The 22,073-nt window shown below is 42.3% G+C and overlaps 1 protein-coding gene across 2 annotated transcripts in view; it reads left to right on the forward strand.

The window, feature by feature from the left end:
- Positions 1 to 22,073, forward strand: part of LOC139574490 (palmitoyltransferase ZDHHC9-like) — a 45,286-nt gene that overhangs the window by 13,665 nt on the left and 9,548 nt on the right. Inside the window, exons 3-6 of one of the 2 annotated variants that reach the window (XM_071399133.1) lie at positions 15,327 to 15,485; positions 18,344 to 18,481; positions 19,148 to 19,194; positions 20,693 to 20,797. In XM_071399133.1, the coding sequence (XP_071255234.1) occupies positions 15,327 to 15,485; positions 18,344 to 18,481; positions 19,148 to 19,194; positions 20,693 to 20,797 (449 nt within the window). The remainder of the gene's footprint in view (positions 1 to 15,326; positions 15,486 to 18,343; positions 18,482 to 19,147; positions 19,195 to 20,692; positions 20,798 to 22,073) is intronic. The other variant, XM_071399134.1, reaches the window with a different exon arrangement.

Raw genomic sequence — 22,073 nt, forward strand, 5'->3', positions numbered from 1 at the left:
CACACAGGACACCGGATAAGACAGGAGAAGTACTCCAGATATAACCAACTGACCCTAGCCCCCCGACACATAAACTACTGCAGCATAAATACTGGAGGCTGAGACAGGAGGGGTCAGGAGACACTGTGGCCCCATTCGATGATACCCCCGGACAGGGCCAAACAGGAAGGATATAACCCCACCCACTTTGCCAAAGCACAGCCCCCACACCACTAGAGGGATATCTTCAACCACCAACTTACCATCCTGAGACAAGGCCGAGTATAGCCCACAAAGATCTCCGCCACAGCACAAACCAAGGGGGGGCGCCAACCCAGACAGGAAGATCACATCAGTAACTCAACCCACTCAAGTGACGCACCCCTCCTAGGGACGGCATGAAAGAGCACCAGTAAGCCAGTGACTCAGCCGATGTAATAGGGTTAGAGGCAGAGAATCCCAGTGGAGAGAGGAGAAGCTAATTAAACAGCATGATCATTGAACAGGTGCACCTTGTGCTGGGGATAATAAAAGGCTATTCTAAAATGTGCAGTTTTGTCACACAACACAATGCTGCAGATGTCTCAAGTTTTGAGAAAGCATGAAATTGGCTTTACCTGCCTGCAGGTATGTCCACCAGAGCTGTTGCCAGAGAATTGAATGCTCATTTCTCTACCATAAGCTGCCTCCAACGTAATTTGAAAGAATTTAGCAGTACGTCCAACCGGCCTCACAACCGCAGACCATGTGTAACCACGCCAGCCCAGGAACACCACATCCGGCTTGTTCACCTGCAGAATGGTCTGAGACCAGCCAACGGAAAGCTGATGAAACTGTGGGTTTGCGTAACCGAAGAATTTCTGCACAAACTGCAAGAAACCGTCTCAGCTTATCTATGTGCTCATTATCCTCACCAGGGTCTTGACCTGACCACAGCAAATGCTCACCATTGATGCCCACTGGCACGCTGCTGTGAGTCCCGGTTTCAACTGTACCGTGCAGATGGCATGTCGTCGTGTGGGCGAGCAGTGTCAATGTTGTGAACAGAGTGCACCATTGTGGGGTTATGGTATATGTAGTCATAAGCTACAGACAATGGACACAATTGCATTTTATCAATGGCAATTTGAAAGTGCAATTCATCTGTGCCATTCATCTGCCACCACCACCTCATGTTTCAGCATGATAATGCACATCCCCATCTCGCAAGGATCTGTACAAATTTCCTGGAATCTGACTGGTTTTCTGATCCATGTCCCTACCTTTAAAATAAAACATATATATATATTTACAGTACCAGTCAAAGTTTGGACACTTACAGATTCAATCCTGTATACATCTGGCCCTTTAGATACTGTGTTAACAAACCACCAAACGAGCTTTAACGCCATACAACACTCCCTCCGTGGCCTCCAACTGCTCTTAAATGCTAGTAAAATGAAATGCATGCTCTTCAACCGATCGCTACCCGCCCGCCCGACTAGCATCACTACTCTGGACAGTTCTGACTTAGAATATGTGGACAACTATAAATACCTAGCTGTCTGGTTAGACTGTAAACTCTCCTTCCAGACTCACATTAAGCATCTCCAATCCAAATATATATCTATAATTGGCTTCCTATTTCGCAAACAAAGCCTCCTTCATGCTGCCAAACACCCTCGTAAAACTGACTATCCTACCGATCCTTGACTTCGGCGATGTCATTTACAAAATAGCCTCCAAGACTGCATACAGTTTGCTGAGTAGTGTATCACAGTGCCATCCGTTTTGTCACCAATGCCCCATATACTACCCAACGCTGCGACCTGTATGCTCTCGTTGGCTGATCCTCGCTACATATTCGTCGCCAAACCCACTGGCTCCAGGTCATCTTTAAGTCTTTGCTAGGTAAAGCTCCCCCTTTCTCAGCTTACTAGTCACCATAGCAACACCCACCCGTAGGACGTGCTCCAGCAGGTATATTTCACTGGTCATCCCCAAACCCTACCTTGGCCGCCTTTCCTTCCAGTTCTCTGCTGCTAATGACTGGAACGAATTGCAAATCACTGAAGTTGGAGACTTATATCTCCCTCACTAACTTTAAGCGTCAGCTGTCAGAGCAGCTTACCGATCGCTGCAGCTGTACACAGCCCATCTATAAATAGCCCATCCAACTACCTACCTCATCCCCATATTTGTTTTTGTTTTTCTGCTCTTTTGCACACAAGTATTTCTACTTGCACATCCTCATCTGCACATGTATCACTCCAGTGTAAATTGCTAAATTGTAATTACGTAGCCACTATTGGCCTATTTATTGGCTTACCTCACTTAATTTGCTCACACTGAATACAGATTTTTCTATTGTGTTATGACTACATTTGTTTATCCCATGTGTAACTGTTGTTTTTGTCGCACTACTTTGCTTTATCTTGTCGCAGTTGTAAATGAGAACTTGTTCTCAACTGGCCTACCTGGTTAAATAAAGGTGAAAAAAAGGGGTTTCTTTATTTGTAGTATTTTCTACATTGTATAATAATAGCGAAGACATTAAAACTATGAAATAACACATGCAATCAAGTGTTACATTTTTTTAATATTTGAGATTCTTCAAAGTAGCCACCCTTTGCCTTGATGACAGCTTTGCACACGCTTGGCATTCTCTCAACCAGCTTCATGAGGTAGTCACCTGGAATGCATTTCAATTAGTGCCTTTTTAATTTGTTGAATTTCTTTCCTTAATGCTTTTGAGCCAATCACTTGTGTTGTGACAAGGTAGGGCTAACTCCATATTATGGCAGGAACAGCTCAAATAAGCAAAAAGAAACAACAGTCCATTACTTTAAGACAAGGTCAGTCAATCTGGAAAATTTCAAGAACTTTGAAAGTTTCTTCAAGTGCAGTCGCAAAAACCATCAAGCGCTATGATGAAACTGGCTCTGCGGATCGCCCCAGGAAAGGAAGACCCAGAGTTACCACTGCTGCAGAGGATAAGTTAATTAGTTACTAGACTCAGAAATTGCAGACCAAATAAATGCTTCACAGAGTTCAAGTAACTGACACATCTTAACATCAACTGTAAAGGCCTTCATGGTTGAATTGCTGTGAAAAAACACTACTAAAGGACACCAATAATAAGAATTGACTTGCTTGGGCCAAGAAACACGAGCAATGGACATTAGACCAGTGGAAATCTATCCTTGGTCTAATGAGTCCTAATTGACAGAATTCTTTTTTGGTTCCAACCACTGACTTTGTGACGCAGAGTAGGTGAACGGATGATCTCCGCATGTGTGGTTCCCACCATGAAGCATGGATGAGGTGTGATGGTGTAGGGGTGCTTTGCTGGTGACACTTGGTGATTTATTTAGAATTAAAGGCACACTTAAGCAGCATGGCTACCATAGCATTCTGCAGCGATACACCATCTCATCTGGTTTGCGCTTAGTGGGATCATTTTGTTTTTCAACAGGACAATGACCCAAAACACACCTCCAGACTGTGTAAAGATTTTTTGACAAAGGAGAGTGATTGTGCTGCATCAGATGACCTGGCCTCCACAATCACCCGACCTCAACCCCCATTGGCATAGTTTGGAATGAGTTGGACCGCAGAGTGAAGGAAAAGCAGCCAACAAGTGCTCAGCATATGTGGGAACTTCTTCAATCTTGTTGGAAAAGCATTCCTCATGATGCTGGTTGAGAGAATGCCAAGCCAAGGGTGTGCAAAGCTGTCACCAAGGAAAAGGGTGGCTACTTTGAAGAATCTCAAATATAAAATACATTTTGGTTACTACATGATTCCATATGTGTTATTTAATAGTTTCGATGTCTTCACTATTCTACAATGTTGAAAAAATAAAGAAAAACCTTGAATGACTTGGTTTCCCAACTTTTGACTAGTACTGTATATCTATGACCAACAGATGCATATCTGTATTCCCAGTCATGTGAAATGCATAGAATAGGGCCTAATGAATTGTTTTCAATTGACTGATTTCCTTATATGAACTGTAACTCAGTAAAATCTTAGAAATTTGTTGCATTTTTTGTTCGGTGTTTCAGTAGATTTGAAACCCAAACTGAATCAATGTAATGTGACATTTTCTGTAGCTCTGAAAGAATTTAAGAGTTTAAGGTAAGCAATATTGCGAGCGTTCCATCTAGCCTATCAGAGGGCAAGGTGGAGCTACTGTCATGCTGCTCAGGACTATCTAATCCTCTCCGATGTACATGAAGTGCCTAAGGGGTAGGGGCAAGCGAAGTCTCTTCCGGATGTGGGGCCTAGGAGGACTGTGGCCCACCACCCGAGGCGATTTAAGAAGCAAGCGAAGTGTAAAGCATTTTAGGGTTATGAATACTGCAGCAGACGTGTGTGTCAAGCAGCAGTGTGGAGACCAGAGCCCCTGCCTATTGGTTAATTCATGTTTGTTATGCTTTATGCCACTAAAGGTTAGCTAATCATCCATGTTGTTCTGAGCTTATCCCCTAGTCAGACCCCTGCATTGTTACCAACTTTTTCTGCAATTCGAGGTGTACTGTTTCGAGCCTTGATGAAGTCTGAATTCTTCAGTTTGGCCCTCCATGCCGTTCTCATTACCTAGACAACAGTAGTATACATTAATTATTATGATGGCACAACCAAATAGGAGGGTTTTGCAGACGTGTCCTTTCTATGTTCCCACGTATAAGCTAGCCAGATGTTTACTCTTAATGAACATGCTGTACATTGCTGCACTTGTAATGGCCTTCGTTTTGATAACCTGACCACTCCCTAGTGGACTATCCACTCTTTTAGCCAGCCTCTCTTTTTGTTGTCCATCTCTTGAGGGAAAAGCCTGTCTGCTCTGCAGTAGCCCTGCCACAGCCCAACCCTCTCCCCCTCTCTCTTTCTCTAGCTGTTCAATGTGCAGGGAAGATTCACAGTGTCCTTCATGCATCCCCCATCCTATCTCATTATGGGCGAGAGGCTTGGGTGGGGGACTGGTCAGAGTTCCTCTACATATGAGCGGTCTGGAAATGATTTGCCCCTGCTGCAGGTGGTCCACTGAGAGTGCCTTTGCTGGCAGTGCTCCTTTTTGTCACGGCTCTGACTCAAGCCTTCCAGTCAGAATACATAGAGATGCATACTATTGGGCTAACATGCTAATGGATATTGCTTGTTGGACTGATTTGCTTCCTTTTTGATGGCTCTGACTCAGGCCTTCCAGTGAGACAACAGTGAACCATGCTAAAGGCTATTGCCTATTAGGATAACGTGAATTGTTATTGCCTGTTCGGCTAATGGCTATTTAGCTATAACATGCTATTGGGCTAACATTTTAATGGATTTAGGGATTTGGTCTAACAATGGCGGTAATGGCACTACTTAGAACAGCAAGGCCGTTCAGTTTGTGTGACATGACTTTGTTTAGTATTTTGAGCCACAGATTGCGATTGGTGTTCTGCAGCAGGATCCTGCCCTCAACCTATTTAGCTCTCAAACTGGTTTTCCTCATCGTACACTAGTCTCAAAAAATCTGACCCTCGGCAAAAGTGACTTGGGTCTGGGTTCAATTATATACTTTTTTGGCATAGAGGAAATACGTCACTGCCTACAGTACGTCACTAGTTTATCCACTTGAATAAAATACAAAATAATATCTAGCAAGATGGAGATCAGAGGTTATTTTTAATGAGTGCATTTCGCAAGTGACTCATTTGCATCAACTACCTTAACTAAAACCACTGCAAAGGTTTTGCCTACAAACATTGATTTTGATTCATGACGTTCTAGCATGCCTGCCTCGTTTTATTGGTACGGTCGCCAGAATAGTTTTCATCTTGCCTTTACATTCCCAAAATGTCTTTAATGTGCCATCATTGGCCAGCGTGGCAGTCGGTGGGGTCTGTGATGGAACGTGGGGTGTGTTAAAGGGAGACAGGCAGGTGCAGATGTGTAGGCTCTAGAACCCAGGCTGCCCAGCATATTGATGAAGGCTCAGCTGTGGTGCTCTGTCACTTAGACCCGTTAGTAGCTGGCTCCTGGAGGACTACTAATCGGATGAGAGCCTATCCTCCTGGAAAATATAATGGGACGACCAGGACCGGATCTTCACAAAGGACTACATGTATGGTCTCATTCACCACTGGAGTGCTACCTTAATTAATTAACAAAGCAATGGTTTTAAGTGGAAAGTGGTTTGATATAACTTATTGTGATTTGTTAAAAAGCCTTGTGTTTCTTTAAACATTTTTTGCAGCATTTGATGAAGCCATTTGACCACCGTCTTGTGTCCTGTACAGTACACTGTGTTGATTTGTCCTGTACACTGTGTTGATTTGTACATTTTTCATCAATGGTGGTAGCAAAATCCTTAAAAAAAAAAAAAAAAGTATTCTGCTTTCTTGCATATCCTCTTGTTCATTCATGCAAAGACTTTTGGGGTGGTATGGCCTCTGCTTTTAGAGCAAACTGTGTAAATGTTTGATTTGGTTCAAGTTGTGCTGTCTCCACCATTCCTAGCATTCATTCCCCCTGGCAGTATTCAGTAATGTTATTTGAATAATTAAAATATAAGCGATTTACACTACATGCAGTTGAAGTCGGAAGTTTACAAACACTTTAGCCAAATGCATTTAAACTCAGTTTTTCACAATTCCTGACATTTAATTCCAGTAAAAATGTCCTGTCTTAGGTCAGTTAGGATCACCACTTTATTATAAGAATGTGACATGTCAGAATAACAGTAGAGAATGGTTTTTCAGCTTTTATTTCTTTCATCACATTCCCAGTAGGTCAGAAGTTTACATACACTCAATTAGTATTTGGTAGCATTGCCTTTAAAATTGTTTAACTTGGGTCAACTGTTTCAGGTAGCCTTCCACAAGCTTCCCACAATAAGTTGGGGGAATTTTGGCCCATTCCTCCTGACAGAGCTGGTGTAACTGAGTCAGGTTTGAAGGCCTCCTTGCTCGCACACGCTTTTTCAGTTCTGCCCATGAATTTTCTATGGGATTGAGGTCAGGGCTTTGTGATGGCCACTCCAATACCTTGACTTTGTTGTCCTTAAGCCATTTTGCCACAACTTTGGAAGTATGCTTGGGGTCATTGCAAACCGTAGTCAGTTTTTTTTATGGCGGTTTTGGAGCAGTGGCTTCTTCCTTGCTGAGCGGCCTTTCAGGGTATGTCGATAAAGGACTGGTTTTACTGTGGATATAGATACTTTTGTACTTGTTTCCTCCAGCATCTTCACAAGGTCCTTTGCTGTTGTTCTGCGATTGATTTGCACTTTTCACACAAGTACCTTCGTCTCTAGGAGACAGAACCCGTCTCCTTCCTGAGCGGTATGACAGCTGCGTGGTCCCATGGTGTTTATACTTGCGTACTATTGTTCGTACAGATGAACGTGGTACCTTCAGGCGTTTGGAAATTGCTCCCAAAAATGAACCAGACTTGTGGAGGTCTACAATTATTTGCTGATTTTCTTTTGAATTTCCCATGATGTCAAGCAAAGAGGCACTGAGTTTGAAGGTAGGCCTTGAAATACAACCACATGTGCACCTCCAATTGACTCAAATGTCAATTAGCCTATCTATTTGTCAATTTCTTCTGATACTCGTCAGTCTATTCTTGTTCTGAGAAATGAAGGCTATTCCATGCGAGAAATTGGCAAGAAACTGAAGAACTCGTACAACGCTGTGTATTACTCCCTTCACAGAACAGTGCAAACTGGCTCTAACCAGAAAAGAGTGGGAGGCCACGGTGCACAACTGAGCAAGAGGACAAGTAAATGAGTGTCTCATTTGAGAAACAGAGGCCTCACAAGTCCTTAACTGGCAGCTTTTTAGCCTTTTTAAAATGATAAGCTTGGATTAGCTAACACAACGTGCTATTGGAACACAGGAGTGATGGTTGCTGATAATGGGTCTCTGTACGCCTATGTAGATATTCCATAAAACATCAGCCGTTTCCAGCTACAATAGTCATTTACAACATTAACAATGTCTGCACTGTATTTCTGATTAAGATGTTATTTTAATGGACAGAAAAATGTGCTTACTGAAGAGCTGTAACTTTCAATGTGGCGGCATCATAGGATGCCACCTTTCCAATAAGTCAGTTAATAAAATTTCTGCCCTGCTAGAGCTGCCCCGGACAACTACAAGTGCTGTTATTGTGAAGAGGAAACGTCTAGGAGCAACAACAGATAAGCTGCATAGTGGTAGGCCAAAAGCTCACAGGACGGGACCACTGAGTGCTGAAGCGCATACAGTGGCTTGCGAAAGTATTTACACCTCCTTGGCATTTTTTGTGCTTTGTTGCCTTACAACCTGGAATGAAAAGGTTTTTTTGGGGGGTTGTACGAATTTGTTTTGCACAACATACCTACCACTTTGAAGATGCAAAATATTTTTTATTGTGAAACAAACAAGAAATAAGACAAAAAAACAACTTGAGTGTGCATAACTATTCACCCCCCAAGTCAATACTTTGTAGAGCCACCTTTGCCAGCAATTACAGCTGCAAGTCTCTTGGGGGTATGTCTCTATAAGCTTGGCACATCTAGCCACTGGGATTTTGGCCCATTCTTCAAGGCAAAACTGCTCCAGCCCCTTCAAGTTGGATGGGTTCTGCTAGTGTACAGCAATCTTTAAGTCATACCATAGATTCTAAATTGGATTGAGGTCTGGGTTTTTGACTAGGCCATTCCAAGACATTTAAATGTTTCCCCTTAAACCACTCAAGTGTTGCTTTAGCAGTATGCTTAGGGTCATTGTCCTGCTGGAAGGTGAACCTCTGTCCCAGTCTCAAATCTCTGGAAGACTGAAACAGGTTTCCCTCAAGAATTTCCCTGTATTTAACGCCATCCATCATTCCTTCAATTCTGACCAGTTTCACAGTCCCTGCTGATAGAAAAACATTGGAGTTCTTACAGTGATGAGAGGTGTTGGGTTTGCGCCAGACATAGCGTTTTCCTTGATGGCCAAAAAGCTCAATTTTTGTCACATCTGCCGAGAGTATCTTCTTCCATATGTTTGGGGAGTCTCCCACATGCCTTTTGATGAACACCAAATTCGTTTGGCTTAGTGGTCCTATGGATAGATACTCCAATCTCCGCTGTGAAGCTTTGCAGCTCCTTCAGGGTTATCTTTGTTGTGCCTCTGATTAATGCCCTCTTTGCCTGGTCTGTGAGTTTTGGTGGGCGGCCTTCTCTTGGCAGCTTTGTTGTGGTGCCATATTCTTTAAAAAAAATTATAATGGATTTAACGGTGCTCTGTGGGATGTTCAAAGTTTTTGATATTTTTTTATAACCCAACCCTGATCTGTACTTCCCAACAACTTTAACTTTGTCCCTGACCGGTTTGAAGAGTGCCTTGGTCTTCATGGTGCAGCTTGCTTAGTGATGCCCCTTGCTTAGTGGTATTGCAGACTCTGGGGCCTTTCAGAACAGGTGTACAGTCGTGGCCAACAGTTTTGAGAATGACACAAATATTAATGTTCAGTCTGCCTCAGTTTGTATGAAGGCAATTTGCATATACTCCAGAATGTTTTGAAGAGTGATCAGATGAATTGCAATTAATTTATAGGTCCCTCTTTGCCATGCAAATTAACTGAATCCCTCCCAAAAACATTTCCACTGCATTTCAGCCCTGCCACGAAAGGACCAGCTAACATCATGTCAGTGATTCTCTCGTTAACACAGGTGTGAGTGTTGACTAGGATAAGGCTGGAGATCACTCTGTCATGCTGATTGAGTTCGAATAACAGACTGGATGTTTCAGAAGGAGGGTGGTGCTTGGAATCATTGTTCTTCCTCTGTCAACCATGGTTACCTGCAAGGAAACATGTGCCATCCTCATTGCTTTGCACAAAAAGGGCTTCACAGGCAAGGATATTTTATTAATTTTTTTATTTCAGGCAAGGATATTGCTGCCAGTAAGATTGCACCTAAATCAACCATTTATCGGATCATCAAGAACTTTAAGGAGAACGGTTCAATTGTTGTGAAGAAGGCTTCAGGGCGACCAAGAAAGTCCAGCAAGCGCCAGGACCATCTCCTAAAGTTGATTCCGCTGCGGGATCGGGGCACCACCAGTACAGAGCTTGCTCAGTAATGGCAGCAGGCAGGTGTGAGTGCATCTGCACGCACAGTGAGGCGAAGACTTTTGGAGGATGGCCTGGTGTCAAGAAGGGCAGCAAAGAATCCACTTCTCTCCAGGAAAAACATCAGGGACAGACTGATATTCTGCAAAAGGTACAGGGATTCGACTGCTGAGGACTGGGGTAAAGTCATATTTTCTCTGAATCCCCTTTCCGATTGTTTGGGGCATCCGGAAAAAAGCTTGTCCGGAGAAGTCGAGGTGAGCGCTACCATCAGTCCTGTGTCATGCCAACAGTAAAGCATCCTTAGACCATTCATGTGTGGGGTTGCTTCTCAGCCAAGGGAGTGGGCTCACTCACAATTTTGCCTAAGAACACAACCATGAATAAAGAATGGTACCAACACGTCCTCCTAGAGCAACTTCTCCCAACCATCCAGGAACAGTTTGGTGACGAACAATGCCTTTTCCAGCGTAATGGAGCACCTTGCCATAAGGCAAAAGTGATAACTAAGTGGCTCGGGGAACAAAACATCGATATTTTGGGTCCATGGCCAGGAAACTCCCTAGACCTTAATCCCATTGAGAACTTGTGGTCAATCCTCAAGAGGTGGGTGGACAAACAAAAACCCACAAATTCTGACATACTCCAAGCATTGATTATGCAAGAATTGGCTGCTATCAGTCAGGATGTGGCCCAGAAGTTAATTGACAGCATGCCAGGGCGGATTGCAGAGGTCTTGAAAAAGGGTCAAACTGCAAATATTGACTCTTTGCATCAACTTCATGTAAATGTCAATTAAAGCCTTTGACACTTATGAAATGCTTGTAATTATACTTCAGTGTTTCATAGTAACATCTGACAAAAATATCTAAAGACACTGAAGCAGCAAACTTTGTGGAAATTAATATTTGTGTCATTCTCAACTTTTGGCCACGACTGTGTGTGTATATACTGAGATCATGTGACACTTAGATTGCACACAAGTGGACATTATTTAACTAATGATGTGACTTCTGAAGGTAATTGGTTGCACCAGATCTTATTTAGGGGCTTCATAGCAAAGGGGGTGAATACATATGCACGCACCACTTTTCCGTAAAAAAAAGTATAATTTTTTTTCACTTCACCAATGTGGACTGTTTTGTGTACGTCCATTACGTCAAATCCAAATAAAAATCCATTTAAATTACAAGTTGTAATGCAACAAAATAGGAAAAACGTCAAGGGGGATGAATACTTTTGCAAGGCACTGTAGCATGTAAAAATCATCTATCATCGGTTGCAACACTCACTACCAAGTTCCAAACTGCCTCTGGCAGCAACGTCAGCACAAGAACAATTTGCCGGGAGCTTCATGAAATGGGTTTCCGTGGCCGAGTAGCCGCACACAAACTTAAGATCACCATGCGCAATTGGCTGGTGTGGTGTAACGCTCGCCGCCATTGGACTCTGGAGCAGTGGAAACGTGTTCTCTGGAATGATGAATCCCACTTCACCATCTTGCAGTCCGACGGACGAATCTGGGATTGGCTGATGCCAGGAGAACGCTACCTGCCCCAATGCGTAGTGCCAACTGCAAAGTTTGGTGGAGGAGGAATAATGGTCTGGGGTTGTTTTTCATGGTCTGGGATAGTCCCCTTAGTTCCAGTGAAGGGTAATCTTAACACTGACAATGACATTCTAGACAATTCTGTGTTTCCAACTTTGTGGCAACAGTTGGGGAAGGCCCTTTTCCTGTTTCATTATGACAATGCCCCCATGCACAATGCAAGGTCCATACAGAAATGGTTTGTCAATCCGTGTGGAAGAACTTGACTGGCCTGCACAGAGCCCTGACCTCAACCCCACCAAACACCTTATGGATGAATTGGAACGCTGACTGCAAGCCAGGCATAATCGCCCAACATCAGTGCTCGACCTCACTAATGCTCTTGTGGCTGAATGGGAATTAATTCTCCGCAACAATTTTTCCAACATCTAGTGGAAAGCTTTCCCAGAAGAGTGGAGGCTGTTATAGCAGCAAAGGGGGGACCAACACCATATTAATGCCCATGATTTTGAAATGAGATGGTCGACGAGCAGGTGTCCACATACTTTTGTACATGTAGTGTTTGTTGAACAGAACTATATACTAGAGGTCGATCGATTAATCGGAATGGCCGATTTTAATTAGGGCCGATTTTCAAGTTTTCATAACAATCGGTAATCAGCATATTTGGACTCCGATTATGGCCGATTACATTGCACTCCACGAGGAGACTGCGTGGCAGGCTGACTACCTTTTACGCGAGTGCAGCAAGGAGCCAAGGTACGTTGCTAGCTAGCATTACATTTATCTTAGAAAAAACAATCAATCTTAACATAATCAGTAGTTAACTACACATGGTTGATATTACTAGTTTATCTAGCTTGTCCTGCGTTGCATATAATCGATGCGGTACCTATTAATTTATCATCGGATCACAGCCTACTTCGCCAAACGGGTGATGCTTTAACAAGCGCATTCGCGAAAAAAGCACTGCCGTTGCACCAATGTGTACCTCACCATAAACATCAATGCCTTTCTTTAAAATCCATACACAAGTATATATTTCTAAACCTGCATATTTAGTTAATGTTGCCTGCTAACATGAATTTCTTTTAATGAGGGAAATTGTGTCACTTCTCTTGCGTTCTGTGCAAGCAGAGTCGGGGTATATGCAGCAGTTTGGGCTGCCTGGCTCGTAGCGAACTGTGTGAAGACCATTTCTTACTAACAAAGACCGTAATTAATTTGTCAGAATTGTACATAATTATGACATAATGTTGAAGGTTGTACAATGTAACTGCAATATTTAGACTTAGGGATGCCACCCGTTCGATTAAATATGGAACGGTTCCGTATTTCACTGAAAGAATAAACGTTTTGTTTTCAAAATGATAGTTTCCGTATTTGACCATATTAATGACCTAAGGCTCGTATTTCTGTGTGTTATATTATAATTAAGTCTGATTTGATAGAGTAGTCTGACTGAGCGGTGGTAGGCAGCAGCAGGCTCGTAAGCATTCATTCAAACAGCACTTTCCTGCATTTTCCAGCAGCTCTTAGCTGTGCTTCAAGCATTATGCTGCCTATCAACTCCCGAGATTGGTATAGAGATGATATAGAGATACAATTGGTATAGAGAAATAGTCCTATAATTCCTATAATAACTACAACCTAAAACTTTTTACCTGGGAATATTGAAGACTCGTGTTAAAAGGAACCACCAGCTTTCATATGTTCTCATGTTCTGAGCAAGGAACTTAAACGTTAGGTTTTTTTACATGGCAAATATTGCACTTTTACTTTCTTCTCCAACACTTTGTTTTTGCATTATTTAAACCAAATTGAACATGTTTCATTATTTATTTGAGACTAAATAGATTTTATTGATGTATTATATTAAGTTAAAATAAGTGTCCATTCAGTAGTTGTAATTGTCATTATTACAAATATATATAAAAATCGTCCGATATTTAATAAAAAATTAAAAAATCGCTATCAGCTTTTTTTGGTCATCCAATAATCGGTATCAGCGTTGAAAAAATCATAATCGGTCGACCTCTACTATATACCCTGACACAGCAAGACACATCATCCCAGGTCCAGGCTAATAAATAACAATAAGAGATCATGAAAAAATTTATAAAAATAAATGTCATTCACTGACATTCTTAAGGTTCAACTATTCTGGTGTGTGTACTTCCAAAGCCCTTCATCTTTATCAGCCGGTGTGGCTCAACTCACAGCTTTACTGTGTAGATATTCAACACAATAGGAACCTTGATTTCCACCGGCTTTGAATACAATTCTTTGAAGTGGAGCTGGCAACACGCAGTGGAGCTGGCAACAGGCATTGCAAGATTCTCAGAACATACTCTACTATATATTTGTCTAGTAGAGGCACTGTGGGTAAATGTAAAAAAAATGTATCCTTTGGTTTAGTCTTGTATATTTAGTCGACTGAAAATGTGTACTGTACAAATATATAAACACAACATGTAAAGTGTTGGTCCCATGTTTTATGAACTGAAATAAAAGGTCCCTGTCAGGTGGATTAATTATCAAGAAGTTGATTAAACTGCATGATCATTACACAGGTGCAACTTGTGCTGGGGACAATAAAAGGCCACTCTAAAATGTGCAGTTTTGTCACAAGACAATGCCACAGATGTCTGTGTCCAATTGGCATGCTGACTGCAGGAATGTCCACCAGAGCTATTGCCAGAGAATTGAATGCTCCTTTCTCTACCATAAACCGCCTCAAGGTGTTTGGCAGTATGCCTAACCGGCCTCACTACCACAGACCAAGTGTAACCATGCCAGCACAGGACCTCCACATCTGGCTTCTTCACCTGCGGGATAGTCTGAGACCAGCCGACGAAACTGTGGGTTTGCACGACTTAAGAATTTCTGCACAAACCGTCTCCGTGAAGCTCATCTGCGTGCTCGTCGTCCTCACCAGGGTCTTGACCTGACTGCAGTTCGGCGTCGTAACCGACTTCTTCAGTGGGCAAATATTCCCCTTCGATGGCCACTGGCATGCTGGAGAAGTGTGCTCTTCACGGATGAATCCTGGTTTCAACTCTACCTAACCTCATGTTTCAGCATGATAATAATGCACGGCCCCATCTCTCAAGGATCTGTACACAATTCCTGGAAGCTGAAAATGTTCTAGTTCTTCTATGGCCTGCATACTCAACAGACCTCACCCATTGCGACAGCGTGTTCCAATTCCCACCAATATCCAGCAACTTTGCATAGCCATTGAAGAGGAGTGGGACAACATTCCACAGGCCACAATCAACACTCTGATCAACTTGATGCGAAGGAGATGTTGCGCTGCATGAGGCAAATGTTGGTCACACCAGATACTGACTGGTTTTCAAATCCATGGTGACCAAAATATGCTTGTCTGTATTCCCAAATCCATAGGGTCTAATGAATTTATTTAAATTGACTGATTTCCTTATGAACTGTAACTCAGTAAAATATTTTGAAATTGTTGCATTTATGTTTTTGTTCAGTGTAATTTCCATGTGGTCTGTGACTCCTAAATGTGACCAACCTTGATTAAAACATGACTGAATAAAAATGATCATTATTCTTGGTTAAAAGACTATTTATTCCAAGAGTAGGCTAAACCTGTATATGTGAAACTTGCACTACACAGTATGATAATGACTAGATTGTTAACTGCATATAAATCAAAATGGGCACCTTTTGTTGATGTCTCCTTTCCCTCCGTTTTTCACAGAGGCGACCAATGGGAACGTCCCGGCCGGGCAGCGGCCTCCACCTCGGATCCGCAACGTCCAAATCAATGGGCAGATTGTCAAACTGAAGTACTGCTACACCTGCAAGATCTTCCGACCACCTCGTGCCTCACACTGCAGTATCTGTGACAACTGCGTGGGTAAGGGAGAGCTCTCTTCTCCCTCCTGCTCCCTTCAGTTTTTAATTCATTTTGTTATCATAGAAGAATTCACTCTGAGACTGGGTATTGTGTTGGACTAGCTTTTCTTTTATCAGCGTGTGAAGGACACATTCTACAGACGTTTTTAAATGTTTGCTCAAGACTTGGCCTTGCCTACATTGATTTGTCAGTGTTGTTTATACCACACACAGGGCAGTTCCATGGAAACCGCCTTCCTTCCAGCTAATAACCACGCCCACTGGTTTTATTCAAAATATGTGATTAGATTATTATTTTTTTATTCTGTGAAATACAACACAGACTTGATTGCATTGAGGAAGAAGTAGTGTATTTTTTTTTTGTCTTGCTCCTGGGCAAAGCTGTATGTACATCAAACCCTCTCCCTTCATTGATTGTATTGAGCCCTTAGTGCAGAGTATCCTGTAAGGAGACAGGCTGCTGTGTCATGATGGGTGTGTTGTGACCCAGACAGACTGCAGCAGGTGCACTGGCCCCACACAGACAGCCCTGTGTTCTAACCATGACTGTGCATAGAGGCACACACGGATCCTCCACCGTCTTCTCTATCCTCACTCTGTACTTGTGGGCGCTGCCGCGTGTGCCATATATGATTTAGTAGTCTATCTACACGAGGCTCATATACCGTACATCAACAGAGCATGCGTATATCTGATGGTTCTTCCTCATTGTTATTATGCTCCAATGCAGAAGTCTTCCACCTGCATGCTGTTATAATTTTCATTTAAATAATGTGAAACTATCCAGGGTGTGCGTGTTATCTGCCACAGGGAGAACAGTTTAAAGCAAGATGTTTTGCCTCTAAAGCTATCTGACCCTGCATTCACTCTGGTAATAATGAGACGGGGGTCACTATATTCAGACCAGAGGGAATTATAGGGAAACGGCTCCTATTGCTTGTAATAACCATGCGCTCGTCTTTGAGGGTTCGTGACCTTTTGTAGCAGAGAACATTTGGATAATGGCTACTTTACCTTTGTTGAACAGGTTGTTGTCAGAATTAGTTGTCAATGTCTACCTAGCTAAACGCGTGGAAGGCAATGTGATGCCAATATGTTGGTCTGCCAAATTCATTACTGGTGTGTGTGTGTCACTCTCTTTGTTATAGCCTGCAGTTTACTCTTTGTTAGTGAAATGTATTTTACTATCTTTGATACATTAAACCAGCAGAACTTTGGGGAAGGGTCTATCCTATGCACTCATTGGCATCTCCAAGTTAAATTGAACAAAGTTTTTTTTTGTGTGTCTATGATGGAGTGGCGTTTGATCCCATGGCCCCAGAACCTCTTCCCATCGGTCTTTAACCTCAATGGCCTTTAACCTCTCTGGGATATGTGGGACGCTAGCCAACATCCAGTGAAAATGCAGAGCGCCAAAATCAAATAAATTACTATAAAAATTTAACTTTCATGAAATCACACATGCAATACACCAAATTAAAGTTACCCTTGTTGTGAATCCAGCCAACGTGTCAGATTTCAAAAAGGCTTTACAACGAAAGCACACCAAACGATTATGTTAGGTCAGTACATAGCCACAGAAAAACACAGCCATTTTTCCAGACAAAGAGAGGAGTCACAAAAAGCATAAATAGAGATAAAATGAATCACTAACCTTTGATGATCTTTATCAGATGACACTCATGGGACTTCATGTTACACAATACATGTATGTTTTGTTCGATAAAGTTCATATTTATATCCAAAAATCTCAGTTTACATTGGCGCGTTACGTTCAGTAATGTTTTGCTTCCAAAACATCCGGTGATTTTGCAGAGAGCCACATCAATTTACAGAAATACTCATCATAAATGTTGATGAAAATACATGTGTTATGCATGGAACTTTAGATAAACTTCTCCTTAATGCAACCGCTGTGTCAGATTTCAAAAAAGCTTTACCGAAAAAGCACACCATGCAATAATCTGAGTACAGCACTCAGAGCCCAAACAAGCCAAAGAGATATCTGCCATGTTGTGGAGTCAACAGAAGTCAGAAATAGCATTATAAATATTCACTTACCTTTGATGATCTTCATCAGAATGCACTCCCAGGAATCCCAGTTCCACAATAAATATTTGATTTGTTTGATAAAGTCCATCATTTATGTCCAAACACCTCCTTTTGTTCGCGCGTTTAGTACACAATCCAAACTGACGACGCGCTGGCAGGTCCAGGCGAATGTTCAGACGAAAAGTCATATTACACTTCGTAGAAACATGTCAAACGAAGTATAGAATCAATCTTTAGGATGTTTTTATCATAAATCTTCAATAATGTTCCAACCGGAGAATTCCTTTGTATTCAGAAATGCAATGGAACGCAAGCTACCTCTCATGTGAATGCGCATGACCAGCTCGTGGCACTCTGCCAGACTTCTGACTCATCCCCTCTCATTCCCCCCTCCTTTATAGTAGAAGCATCAAACAAGATTCTAAAGACTGTTGACATCTAGTGGAAGCCTTAGGAAGTGCAATATGACCCCATGTCCACTGTATCTTGGATAGGCAAAGACTTAAACCTACAAACCTCAGATTTCACACTTCCTGGTTGAATTCTTTCTCAGGTTTTACCTGCCATATAAGTTATGTTATACTCACAGACATCATTCAAACAGTTTTAGAAACGTCAGTGTTTTCTATCCAAATCTACTAATTATATGCATATTCTAGCTTTTAGGACAGAGTAGCAGGCAGTTTACTCTGGGCACCTTTTTATCCAAGCTACTCAATACTGCCCCCCTGTCCCAAAGATGTTAACCTCATCAGTCTTTAAACGTATCCCCCTCCGTCTTTAACCTCATCCTCCTCTTCTCTACAGATCGTTTTGACCATCACTGTCCCTGGGTGGGCAACTGTGTGGGCAAGAGGAACTACCGTTACTTCTACCTGTTCACCCTGTCCCTGTCTCTGCTCACCATCTACATCTTCACCTTCAATATCGTACACGTGGTGATGCGTGAGTATTCTCCTGGAGCTACAGGGAGGGGGTGGGGGTGTATGTGTGGGGCTTGGCACGCCGGAATGTTATTGTTGTGTCACAGCCAAGACCAGAGCAGCTTTTGGTATTATATTCTAAGGTAGGTCCAGGTCAGTTTCAGACCATGACAGACTTCCAGACATGGTGTTTACAGATTGGAGGATAGGAAATACACAGGTTTGCGGTAAGCTGTCACTATTGACAGTTGAGGGAATGTAACCAAACTGGATGGGGCTCGCCAAGTGAGTGATGTGGGCTAAATATGGTGATAAGTGATGAAACCGAGACCTAGTTCAGCTGAGGCTTGACTAGAGCGTGAAGTGACATGCAACGCTAACTGCCTGGATGACACACACACTCTTTTGTGTTCCTATATGGGCCTTTACAGACAGCAGGAGGGCAGGGAAAAGCATAGAGCATTTAAAGTCAGGATAATTAGCTCCAGGCTTCTGAGCTTAATTCAAGCCTCAGCCAGCGTACTGTCAATGTCATCCCTAATTTGTATTAATCGTTAATTTTTTTTAATGGCGTAGTGGAGTGAGTGAGAGGGGAATATTTAGGTGCATGTCTTGGAGCTTATTAGATGTGTGTGGTGTGCTTGAGTGTATCACAGAAACCCTCTTAACTATCTACACGTCTCTACAGGCTCGGTGAACTCTGGATTTGTTAAGACACTACAGGACACACCTGGGACATATCCTTTCAGTTCCACAAAGTTTGGGGTCACTTAGAAATGTCCTTGTTTTTGAAAGAAAAGCACATTTTTTGGTCCATTAAAATAACATCAAATTGATCAGAAATAGTGTAGACATTGTTAATGTTGTAAATGACTATTGTAACTGGAAACGGCAGATAATCTTTTTTTTTTTTTTTTTATCTACATAGGCGTACAGAGGCCCATTATCAGCAACAATCACTCCTGTGTTAGCTAATCCAAGTTTATCTTTTTAAAAGGCTAATTGATCATTAGAAAACCCTTTTGCAATTATGTTAGCACAGATAAACTGTTGTGCTGATTTAAAGAAGCAATAAAACTGGCCTTCTTTAGACTAGTTGAGTGTCTTTAGCATCAGCATTTGTGGGTTCGATTACAGGCCTAGAAGGCCAGCATCCCGGAGTCGCCTCTTCACTGTTGACTTTGAGACTGGTGTTTTGCGGGTACTATTTAATGAAGCTGCCAGTTGAGGACTTGTGAGGTGTCTTTTTCTCAAACTAGACACTCTAATGTACTTGTCCTCTTGCTCAGTTGTGCACCGGGGCCTCAGACTCCTCTTTCTATTCTGGTTAGGGCCAGTTTGCGCTTTTCTGTGAAGAGAGTAGGACACAGCGTTGTACGAGATCTTCAGTTTCTTGGCAATTTCTCACATGGAATAGCCTTCATTTCTCAGAACAAGAATAGACTGACGAGTTTCAGAAGAAAGTTCTATGTTTCTGGCCATTTTGAGCCTGTAATCGAACCCACAAATGCTCATGCTCCAGATACTCAATTAGTCTAAAGGACAGTTTTATTGCTTCTTTAATCAGAACAACAGTTTTCTGCTGTGCTAAAATAATTGCAAAAGTGTTTTCTAATGATCAATTAGCCTTTTAAAGTGAAACTTGTATTAGCTAACACAACGTGCCATTGGAACACAGGAGTGATGATTGCTGATAATGGGCCTCTGTACGCCTATGTAGATATTCCATAAATCTGCCATTTCTAGCCACAATAGTCATTTACAACATTAACAGTGTCTACACTGTATTTCTGATCAATTTGATGTTATTTTAATGGACAAAAAACATGCTTTCTTTCAAAAACAAGGACATTTCTAAGTGACCCCAAACGTTTGAACAGTAGTGTACATCTACAGTTCACAATACCATCTGTTTATTGACCTTTAGGGCCACCGTAGCTTCCCCCTTAGGGCCACCGTAGCTTCCCCCTTAGGGCCACCGTAGCTTCCCCCTTAGGGCCACCGTAGCTTCCCCCTTAGGGCCACTAAAATAAACTAAGACACAATTAATAATACAGAATTTAGTTTGAGTCAAATTGAGTTATAAGCTGAATCGTCACTGGGACATGAAATGTCAAAAGACATAATAAATCATTAGTGATTGCAGTAATGTCATGAAATACCTATCCTTGACCTGTGGACTTTGAGAGCTTGTAGTGCAGTATCTGTGCTGTTGTTTCCTTAACCTGATCCCACTGTGCTGGAAGTGCTGGTGTGCTTCTTCACCTTGTGGTCAGTGGTGGGACTGACAGGCTTCCATACTTACCTGATCTCCCTCAACCAGACCACCAATGAGGATGTGAGTATCTGTATTCTCTACCATTCTCTATAGTATGTCTCAATAGTTTAAACTAGCGTCCTCTATCCCTAACTGGTGATTTAAAGAATGGAGATATGGAAAGGGAGGACATTTTAGATTGACACAGCCGGTCGTCTTGAAAATATTAGACCTAGGGCAACAGCCCTAGGTCAGGGAATCATGATGGATTATCTTGGTAATTTAGATGTTGTTTTATTCCGTGGAGTGTCCTTTTCAGACAGACAACTCTTACAACAAATCACAAGTTTGGGTAGACAGGGCTTAAAATTGTGCTCATTAAAAACTCTTACCATAGCCAGTAGGCAGACCTGCCAGAATGTTGCGGTATAAAACCAAAGTTTGCAGGCAAAACCTTTGCAGTGGTTTTAGTGAAGGTAGTTGATACAAACTAGCCACTTGTGAAATTCACTCTCTTGCTAGTTATTATTTTGTGTCCGGGGGATGTTTACGCTAGGGCAACAAGTGGATAAGGCAATGTTGTAAGAAAGCCGGATGTCTCCACTCTGCCCTTTCCTCTCTGCCAAACCACGTTTAAGTACAGGCGGGTATGCTGGAACATTGGTGCATTGCGGGAGGCAAGCCGTCTCTCTAGAGACACTGCACAGCTGGACACTTGAGTAAAACGTTTTTACATGACCACAGATCTGGGTTCAGATTAACTCTTCCCCTAGTACTTAACCATAAGGAGCTGCAATAAGATCGAACCCTGTGTCAGTTGTTAGGATCTTCTTCACTCCAGGGTACTGTTAATGCTAAAAGGGGAGTGCTAACATGGCGGGGCTTCATGTGGCTGGAAAGATACACACTTAGGGTGGGTGGTGTAAACATTATAGTTATACCACCTGTCAGCTGTCACCTTGGCAACCACACCCTTTTTGTTCTTTGCAGTCTTAGTTGGCACTAAAAGGCTGGAATCAATCAAATACGTCATAGCAATGTTTACTTTATATGGCCATTGCGTATGAACGGCAATGCAGGAGTGACTGAAGTTTGGTACATGGCACTCTTAGATACTCAAATCTGTGGGTATTACATAAACAAAACCATTTAAAAAATAATAATTTAAAAGCCTTTTGAATATTGAGGCATTTGACAAGTTTGTCAGTGTCGCTACCGCCTCCCCTTGCCCTCACTCCCAGCTGACCTTGTGTTGGTGTGGCAGGAGGATTCTGCTCTGCAGTAGTGTCCTGTGTATGCAGCCGTACAGTGTCTTCGGAAAGTATTCAGACGCCTTGACTTTTTCCACATTTTTGTT

Source organism: Salvelinus alpinus, chromosome 4, assembly GCF_045679555.1.
Source record: "Salvelinus alpinus chromosome 4, SLU_Salpinus.1, whole genome shotgun sequence".
Classification (NCBI taxonomy): Eukaryota; Metazoa; Chordata; class Actinopteri; order Salmoniformes; family Salmonidae; genus Salvelinus; species Salvelinus alpinus.